Genomic DNA, 10,760 nt, shown 5'->3' with positions numbered 1-10,760 from the left:
TTTGACGTACTCTTAATAATAAAACTATAGGTATGGTATAGGTATACTATAGGTACCTATATAGCGATATATAAGTATAGGTATTCACTATGACACTACTCACTACTCAAATACTATAATTATACTTATATTGTATTTTTCTATAAACACTTAATTTGTTTATTATTGTAATAATACTGTCCTTCTAGCAATACCCACCCAGTATCCACCCACCCACCCATATTTAAAGTGTTGCTTGAGCAACACTTGGACCCTAGATTATTTATTGTCCAGTAGCCACTACTTTTGCTTAGGTATTGAGTTTATCGTTATTTGGTGGCGAGTGCATGTGTCACTGTATTAGGTTTAGATACCTATATTATAATATATTAAATTTTGATTCATTGATAACATACAAAAAACAATTTTGAGGTAATACATATATTTTATGATATATTTATACTCCTATTGTATTGTAGTATTTGATTTTACTACCTACTATTAGGTATTATACGCTATATATGTACATTGTACACATTAGCCTGTACAGACGAAAGATTAGAGTACAACGTACAATGTAAATATTGTTAATATTATGCATAATATATCATAATATGAAATAAACTTTTTACTTTTCCTTTATTAAATAGCAAATTTCTGATTAAACGGTACAAACACTATAACTTGTAAATTAACACAAATGGTTAACACAATTAATTTTTACAAGATTAAAAGAGTCCAACTGTCTAAATAATATCCTATGATATCAAAGTCTAAAATTATAATCATGGTAAGCCGTTGGGTATACCTAACTTATTTTAAATAAAAATCATCTCAAAATGTTTAACTCGATACTATAATAGTACCTAATTACGACCTTCACCTTGACTATCAGAACCGATCACGCAACCAAATTTCGCATTAAATTAATGTCAGCTACCTATATTATATGGTAAATACTAACAATTTTAAATCTTAAAAGTAAAAATTTAATATCTTATATTTTAAAACAAAAAGTTTTACTATTTGTAAAAATATTTAATTTCGCAAAAATACTTAAAAATAAATGTGAGATGTGACTAACGATTTTTGGTATTTTAGAGTTGTATAAGTTATAGCTTAGTAGCTAAGTATAACTTAACCTTGTATTACATTTTATTTTTTCAGGTCATAACAATAAAAATAAAATATAAAATTTTTAAATGCTATATTTAGTATCAAAAATATAAAACTAGGTAGTTAAATTCACCAACTTTATGATGAAATTAAAATATTAAAATATGCTCATATGTGTATTACCTAATCAACTATTGTGCTTATTTTTTTGTAATTATTAATTATTAATTTTATTTGCTTATAATGTTCAAGAAAAAAGTTTTCCTTAATGTATGTATAAAGTAATTAGTTATTTTAAATACCAATGGCTTCAGCCAACAAATTGTTATAATTATTGATTTGACCGAGCGCAATTGGTTAGGTTAAACTCAGCTAGTCACCCACAAGTAATTATACCTACTAATTAAAAAAAAAAAAAACGTTGACTGTAATTTTCAGAAGTGGTCTACATTTAGATAAGCGGTTTTTATTGTGTTTATTTTTATAAAACAAGTGCAATGACGTACAAACATTATCCGTATTTCATCAAACAAATTATCATACCAGTCTTGCCGACGTCATAAACACCATGACCATATCCTTTTACATTTTAAAGATGGAATCACGCGCGGTTACAGATCTTTTGGGGTCAAATTATTTTGGACAATTATTTCAAGTCTGATGATTAGGAAATAGGAGTATACCTCTAAAGACAGAATTTTGGTCAGGCATTAAAAATGTTTTCATACCATCAAAATTTTATACAATAGTAAGAAAAATAATAATTTAAATATCAATGTAATAATAGGTATTAATAGGTATATAAGCGTATAGTAATATATGAATTATAATTATTTATAATAATATTGATAACTTGCTATAAAATTAAACATCGAAAGAAGCCAAGAAAAGGATGAGATTCTTAAACAATATTCTAATATTTAAGTTTTATAATAGATATAGATATTATAAAAGATATTCAATTTTTTTTCAATTTTTTCAGATATTCAATTCATTCATTCTAATAAGTAATATTCAAAATAATAGGATGCAATGTTATATTTTGAACACATTATTTGCTGTTTGCGTTAGTTAGACGGAGACAATAACACAATGTGGGAATGTGGTCAAAACGGGTATAATGTTCTCTCAATAAATTATTGTAATTCAAATAAATTGTAATACAATTTAATCTATCTATTAGTAGCCTATAACACTACAGGTCTGAGCATAGTATATATACGATATATTATATTTATATTATCAAACGCTAGTGGTCATTGTTGCAATATATACTTTCAACAAAAATTTTGATGTGTAACTAAAGTTGGAACTTGATATTTAAAAAAAATACATTTTTGTAATACATAAAGGTATTAAGCAAGTTGACATTTAAAATATATATATTTTGCAAGCTTTATGCCTATAATCTACATAAAGCATATAAGTAATCTGTTAAGTAGCCGTCACTTGTTAGTTACACATTACGCTATACTTGCATTTATTGGTCAAAAAAAAAAAAAAAAACGATAGAAGTCGCGCGTTCTTTTTTATTGTTACAATATGCTCACATATCATGATTGTATGTTGTTTAAATATTCAATAAAATAAATAACAGTCAAGTTGTCGCACGCAGATAACAGTTAAAATCCAACAAAAAACACCATTGTCCACTGATGAAAGGAACGATTTATATTATTTGGTTACATGGGAACTTATACGTAGTTGTGACTATCTGGCACAACACGTGTGAGCTATTTCGTGTGCCACCAGAGCAGGGGATGGTCCAATGAGGATCTCTGTTGCCAAAGACAATGCTAATGTCTTTGGAAACAAACTACAAAGAGGCCTTTTGGTGGAGCCACCTACGACCCTGGCTGGCTGGACCACGTCGTCTCCTTCCATCAGTGCATGAGCACCACTCTTAAGTAAGTGCATGAGCACCACCCAACACTAAAACGGGTACAATACGATTGCGCGCATTACTATTGCGCGCGTACCATTTTGGTTTACGATTGCGCGTGTTAAATACGATTACACGATCGTGCAATATTGCCAAATTTAATAACACGATGATACAAATTCTAAGATAATTATTGTCGTATTTATCTGATTATCTCATCTTATATCGTAATTTTGAATTCCCACCATATACTCATATGTATGTAGTTGAGTCACATTTTCACAAGGTTCTACTAATAAAATGGCAAAAAAAGATAAGCTACTCAATAATATGTAAAACTATTAGTTTATATAATAATATAATGTTATAAAAATAACAAGACCCCTGACGAATTAATTATTTATTTAAGTGAAATTAGCCAGAACCTAACCTAACCAATAAAGCCAGCTTTATAAACCTAAAAAATTGTAAAAATAATATTATAATCTCGTTTTATTTTTAGACTGTTGATGCCTTGATGGTATACATTAATTAACATATTAGGATATTTTTTATATGCATTTTATGATTTGTTCGTCTATTTTATTCTTAATTGCATTGAATCTGCATGTATGAATTTTGACTAAATTATTATTGAAAACTCTTAGATCAAGCAAAATTAAATTACCTTCAATATTTTTTTAATACTACTACTAAATTAAATTATGCATACGAGTTTTTATTATATAATTATTATATTTATCATATCGTAGTTTGGCAACATCGCATGAAGTTTTACGAGCAATCGTACATATATCTTACCCAAAACGTATGTTCTATTGTCCCATTAAAACGTGGGCAATCGTATTATGAAAAAGGTAAAATGCGCGCAATCGTATTTTACCGACTAAAACAACCTCAAGAGTGCAGGAGCACCTAAAAACTTTTCGACACCAGACATCTTATTACGTCAACTGCATATCAAACACAGCTGCGAATAAGGTAGGTGCATGCGCATCAATATTCATATATTTATATAATTTCATATATTATACCTATTGTATTTATTAAATTTTTTATAATTTAATAATTAATATTTTATTATTACGGTGTACTTGATCGTTCTCGAATCACGACCTCGAGAACCTTCCGACGATCGGGAGGAAGGTAATAGCTCAAATTTAGATAATTTAAATATTCATAACTAGTGCCATCCTCCAGCTCTTATAAGAGTAGAGAACGATACGCACTCATAACATCTATTTACTCCCAATAATTACCATTATAATATAAATATTGGCAAGCGCCTTATTTATAGTTAACTTACCCCTAACAATATTTACAACAATATTTACATATCATAACTTATCTATACACACCATTTAATATAACTATTGGCAGGAGCCATAGTTATATTTATTTAATTATATTTTTACAATTATTTACTTTATATTTTATTACCACTTCTTTATTTTTGAGTTATTACAATATTATGGTATACTATAGATGTGTATCAGTGTATTTCGTAATTGAGAAGGACACTATAGGTATAGTAGATGTTTTAAAATGAAATTAATGATAAATAATTATAGATATACCTGATGAACAATGATTCTGAACAAAGACGACATACCTATATAAGACTATTTTATTAAAGAATATATACCTCTTTATATTGTTTTAAATTGTAATTTATTGCATAATGCGGCTCGTGTCATATATTCGTTTGCGGATAGCGCCTTATTAAAATAAAAACCAATATTTACTTATGAACGATACAATTTAAATAATAATAAAACGTATTTTTATGATTCTAAGTGGAGCGCGATGAATGTAATGATGTTACAACGATGTATGTCGATGAATTGAAAGATATTTGTATGTGCGGAATAGAAGCAACTGTTGAACTTGCTATGAAATGATTTACAGCATTTGTTTGCAATACTGACAAATTCAGCCCACATCGTTGTCATGTCACCAATCTAGAATATTGGGGCTGTATGACGTAAGTGTCAAAGGTACAAAAATTACAAATCATTTGCGCCAAAAATTGTAGGATAAAAGCGTCAATCTACTATTCTATACTTGTTTTACTCAACTTATGACATACCTAAGCGCCAAGGTTTACATAATGTTCAAACATTGTTTGATATTATCGATTTTTTTAAAAATAATTGTGAAGTGTACTCCACCGTCGTATGGTATTGTTGTATATATAACGAAATTATAAAATATTAAAATAACATACGAAGCAGAAGTCAATCAAGCCGAGTCATCAAAATTGCTACTATACTGCATAAGGCGACGTCTGCGGCGGGAACGGGGCTTTTGTTTTGTTTCGCTTATTGTCGTAGTTAACGAGCAGTATTTTTAAGTTTCATTTTATTATTTTGTTTTTTGATATATTGTATTATATTTAATTCCTTTTAAAAAAAAAACCAAGTGTCACTGTTTTTCTTTACTCCTTTTTTAGAATATTTTATCTTACGAGTGGACACACCGACGTTGTGGTGAATAACACTTTTAAAAACAGGTAGTAAGACACTATAGCAGGGGCGTCCTTGTGGGGGGGGCGAAAGGGGCGATCGCCCCCCCCGTAAGGTGACTGACTTGCATAGTAATTATTAGTAAATTTTATAATTTATATTAAATTATTTGACATTTATATAATATGAAATTTCAGTAATTTCACAATATTATCTTGTTATCAAAACACGTATTCGCGATCATATAGTATCATACTAGTATCTATAAACCTTGCAACTACTCCACATGGCCATGATAACTGATAAGTGGAGTCAACTGATAAGTGTTATAGATTTAAATATGATAATACGTTATGTCGTTATGATAATATGATAAATTAAATAGTAGTCTACAACTGACTTGTGCCTTGTGTTTATTAATTATTAATTTATTTATTTATACATAATTATTTATATATTATTATTTTGGTTGAGTAAAAACAATAAAGTTTGTAATATTTCCGTATGATGACCGATAACAAACGAAAAAACAGTGGTTCGATATCATCTTGGGTAAAAAAAAGAACTTCTGTGACACAGGTACATTCATCTCCAGATCTAACTAATAAAAATGAACAACCACCAATTAATGAACATACTAATACTCCTTTTTCAACGACTATTAGTATAAGTAATGATATTGGTGATTATATAGAAAAAGGTAGTCAAACTGATCATGTAAAGGCAAGATTCTTAGAATCAACTAATGTTCCTGATAATAATTTTCAGTACCCTTTTAGCTTACATAAATATTTTATAGATAGGAGACTATTATAGTTCTAAATTACAAAAGTTGAAAAAAAAATGGTTCATCACTCAGTATCTGAATCCCATATTCTCATGTAAATTAATATTTATTTTTTTATTATTTCGCCCCCCCCCATAGCCAAGGTCTGGAGACGCCCCTGCACTATAGTACTTATTTTCTCGTCCAGCACTCGTTATCGTGGTCAGTCGAGAAAGAGTAAAACTTTGTCTAGGTTTAAGATATCTCACCCTCGAATATCCAGTACTCGTTATAGTGGTCAGTTGTTCGGGAGTAAAGTAACCTTAGAGTTGTATAGTGTAAATCCTGTTGGACTTCTATTTAATTATCCTTTTGCGCAGCACTCGTTATCGTGGTCACCAAAAGAACTTAAATAAAACTCATACAGCAGGTGTCGATAATTTACTTGTTCGACGGTTAGAGAATTGGAAACCGAAATATATCTGTTTTATACGTCAAGCCTTTGCGTGGCGTATACGACAGTATTCAAATGGTAGATATTGACATCAAATGAAATAACACAAGGATTTACTATAGGTATATGATTGGTGATTTATTAAATTAAACACTTTAGAAATGAATATATTAAGTTAATATTATTAACACTGATATATTATTACGACTTATGAAATGTTCTGATTAAAACTATATTTGACGCTCTGTTACAAAACTTAAAGGATGCTCTGTTATAAAACTTAAAAGATGCTGTGTGTAGATACGCTCGGGTCGTTCACTCTTTCCAGACTTTACTCGACTGACTAACACCGATCGCGCTCGTCGCAACGGTCCGTCACAGGGCCTTCGGTATGTGCTGACCCAGCCATTTCGGTCACGTAGACCATCGTGAGAACCGAAATGGATGTGACCATTTTGTGGCTCGTTTTACCCTGAGTCAACACATTTGAGCGTTTATGTGTAAGCCCCAGTACATACACACATACATACATACTATTCAAATAAAATATTTTTAATAAATAATAAGCATTTTACATGAAACCTGACAAAAAAAATTTTTTTTTGGTTGGGGGGGGGCTTAGCCCCACCCCCCCATTTCCGCCTATGTTAGGTGCTTATGTCTTTCTCCGAATATTGGGAACCAATTCGGATGTGTGTTGCCTGGAATGTCGGAAACTGATTCGAATTAAGCCGTATCCTTACCACTGGCCTAATATCAATATTTTTTTATAAAATTGATTTTTTTTTTTCTTGAAATAAACTGTAAATTTAAGTATGTAATAAATTTAGTATTACTAGAAATCAAACATTATTAATTGTTTAAAATATAATATTAGAATATACGTAGTCTTGCAAGTTTATCGGAATCTTTTATTCAATTTTCAAGCTTCTTAACCGAACCAAAACAATTGTATTGACATTGACATAATAAATATTAAACGTGTAAATAACCAATTTCATCAAATTTAAAAAAAAGTATATATCTTTAAAAAAATATTTGCGGATAGCTGGACTGAAACAAACAAAACTCAATCAAAATTTATGCGATGAAAATGAAAATACTGTCGAGTATCCTATATTCCTATTATACCATACTAAGTATTTATTTTATAGGTTTACGATTTTTAATTTTTAATTGAGTACTGCATCTGCTTCATATTCCTTGATGTATTACTAATAATGCTATTAACGAGGTATGGGCGTAGTTTGGCATAATTATTCGTGGCGGCTATATATGACTAAAAATTAATTCCAAAAAATTCCAATATTTAACCTGAATTAAAGGGAAAGAGAAAATGTTCAAGAAAAAACCAATTTGTATTTGACTCCTTATTATAATCTGACATTTTATCTTCCAATATCATATAAAAGATAAAAGAATTAAATTGTTGATCTATAAATAAACATGTTTACAATGGAAATAAATAAGAATATATATAATATGTGTATGTACCTACTATAATAATTGTCAATAAACACTGCTAATGTTTGAAGCCCTGATGAATTTCAGCGAAAATTCTAAAAATATTAAAAAGTATATAATTTGGGATAAATTTTTTAGTTGAAATTAAACACCGTGAGAGGGTTACAACAATTTCTGTGTAGTGTGGGGGTGGTAGCCTCCATAGTCCCATGTATACTACGCACATGGAGGCAGGATTAGAAGGGTTCATGTGATGTACGCTACCTGCATATATTTTATTATTTACTCTGCAGGGTGAATAAGAAAATAATGGATCCAAACGGTTAGGTGAATGCCCCCTTCGTCCTCCATGATTCATGGACAGACACGTTTAGTGCAACACTCTAACGTCTATAACAATAATTATATTATACGAATCACGTGCGTCACGCGATGTATTATAATAGTAGCATAATATGTCGGCGGCGCGTGGAATCGCAGTCTCGCGTGGTGGGACGGACGACCGCCACACATTCTATCAGCTCATTGATGGTGGGACGTTTTTTTGTCGTCGACTCATCGGCGGCGCTATGCTTTCACATCCACCGGTTGCCGCCACTCGCCGGCCATCCAGGAACGTATAGACCGGTACGGCCGCGGTGTAAATATATCGCCGTGCACTACAACTCTCCACCATCGGGCATCGACGGCGGCAGCGTTCGCATTTCCCCGCGCTCGCCGTGACACCCGCGATCGAGACAACCAACGCCGAACGCACGCGGACGGGCCGCATCCCGTTTTCCGTTACCGTTGCGTTACGTTGCGTTCCGTCGTGCCCGTGCGAGTGTTATATGCTATCGGCTTATCGCCGTAACCGACGCGCGCCGTCACCGCCACCGTTCTTTGTGGTAGTGTTTCTGCGCGCGCTGTGTCTGCGCGTGCGTCCGAGTGAGTGTGAGGTGTGAGTGCAGCGCTACACCAGCGTCACCAGCCACACTACCGCAGTCCGGACGAGACGGTGTACGACTATCACAGTACGTCGCGTGCGATTTGCTCGCCTCCGACCGACAGACACACATCGAGAACCGGTGGAAAATAGACGTTTTTCCGCGTTACTCAAACTGCGGCATTTTGTTTTTTTTTCTCTCGATTGTGCGTGCCCGTCCCTTCGTCATAAGAGGTTTTTTACTCACCGTTTATCGCGATTTTTATGAGTTTGACTGATCGGAACACGGGGTTCCCCCGTACCCCCGAACGGATTTTTTAACCACATCCGTCTAGTCGCGAGAGGCATACAATATAGTGCATAGCAAACCGCCGACGAGGCGCCAGGTGCGTTTTTTTTTTTTTTTTTTGGATTTTTCGGCTTCGTCTTGCCCGACCACAGGTCGGCACCGCATAGCACACCGCCATCGTCAATCGTTAGTACGTTCATCGGCCGCGCGATGTTGGTCGCCATGACTGCGATGCTCGTGTCCGTGGCGGAGTTCTCAAATATTCTGTCCGTTTTGGCCGTGCTCATGTGCTTCTGCGCCATGTTCTTGCTGATAATGAGGTAAGTCATCTGCTGTCGCGTTATTACAGCAAGTAATGATAGTGATTAGACAGCCTTAATAATATAGGTATGTAAGTGGTAGGCAGTAGGCACGATATTTAGTTTACAGCTCGCTCCGATCATCGTATTTACAATAAGGTGTTATGACTGTGTATTGTGTATGTAGGTGCAATAAGGTACGTAAAATGAATACCTAACCTACCTCCTACCGATATTGTATTGTTGGGAAAAAATAGTTATCGATCAGCCACAATATTTTCCATACCATAAAATATGTTAAGATGATATAGCTCTAAACTTTCAATAACATCACATTAAGTATAATAATATCTACCTACACTCTCTGGTTGCATTCACTTTTCATGGACAGACCTGACTTTACGACGTTCACACAGTGTATTAGTGTAACACTACTAACACTCCGCAATGTATATGGTGTGATTTTGATAAAAATATCTTGTTGTTTAATACCTATGTACCTGTATATTTTAATATTTTGAGCGACCATGTTTTTGCATATTCTTTTCCGTTCGGTTTTTGATTTTAGGAAGCATAAACGTGTGGACGATGTACCTCTTATAATACGATATTTTAAAACACAAGATAAAATTGTGTGTTGTTTAGGTACCGTGTTCATAACGATAATATTATATATAGAAATACAGATATCGTATTTGTGTTTTGTAGGTTTGAATATATTCTGATAGTAGTTTGTGGTTACAATGTCAGTGCTTACGTAGCCGCAATAAGAATAATCTCTACAGTAGATAGGTAGTATTAGAAGATCAGTATAAAATATATTTCCGTAATTATTTAATCAATGCTTATATTATCAGTAATAAATAATCTAATCCAAAAATTAAATTGTTTATAAGTAATAGGTTTAAACAAACAAAGAATTATAAACCATAAACGTGTACAATTGTATAAAAATATATGAGTTTATAATTATTTCATATCCATTAAAAAAAAAGAAATAAAAACGTTGGTAACTAAATAAATTACTCAATAAAATACTTATGTAAACTGCAAATATAATATAATTTTGTTAGGTAGGTATAGTTTGTAAAATGAATAAGGCACTTGTTTAGATATACATT

The 10,760-nt window shown here is 32.3% G+C and overlaps 1 protein-coding gene across 1 annotated transcript in view; it reads left to right on the top strand.

Moving 5' to 3' along the window:
- Nucleotides 1–9,071: 9,071 nt before the first annotated feature.
- The window catches only part of LOC107166536 (cell growth regulator with RING finger domain protein 1-like), a 45,436-nt gene continuing 43,747 nt past the window's right edge, over nt 9,072–10,760 (top strand). The window contains exon 1 of the mRNA XM_015515249.2: nt 9,072–9,660. Within this exon, the coding sequence (XP_015370735.1) occupies nt 9,551–9,660 (110 nt within the window). The 5' untranslated portion in view covers nt 9,072–9,550. The remainder of the gene's footprint in view (nt 9,661–10,760) is intronic.

This window comes from Diuraphis noxia, unplaced genomic scaffold, assembly GCF_037042655.1.
Source record: "Diuraphis noxia isolate RWA-SAM2 unplaced genomic scaffold, SU_Dnox_SAM2 contig0001, whole genome shotgun sequence".
NCBI lineage: Eukaryota > Metazoa > Arthropoda > Insecta > Hemiptera > Aphididae > Diuraphis > Diuraphis noxia.
Note: the sequence above shows the minus strand (reverse complement) of the source record. Positions and strands in the feature narration are given on the sequence as shown.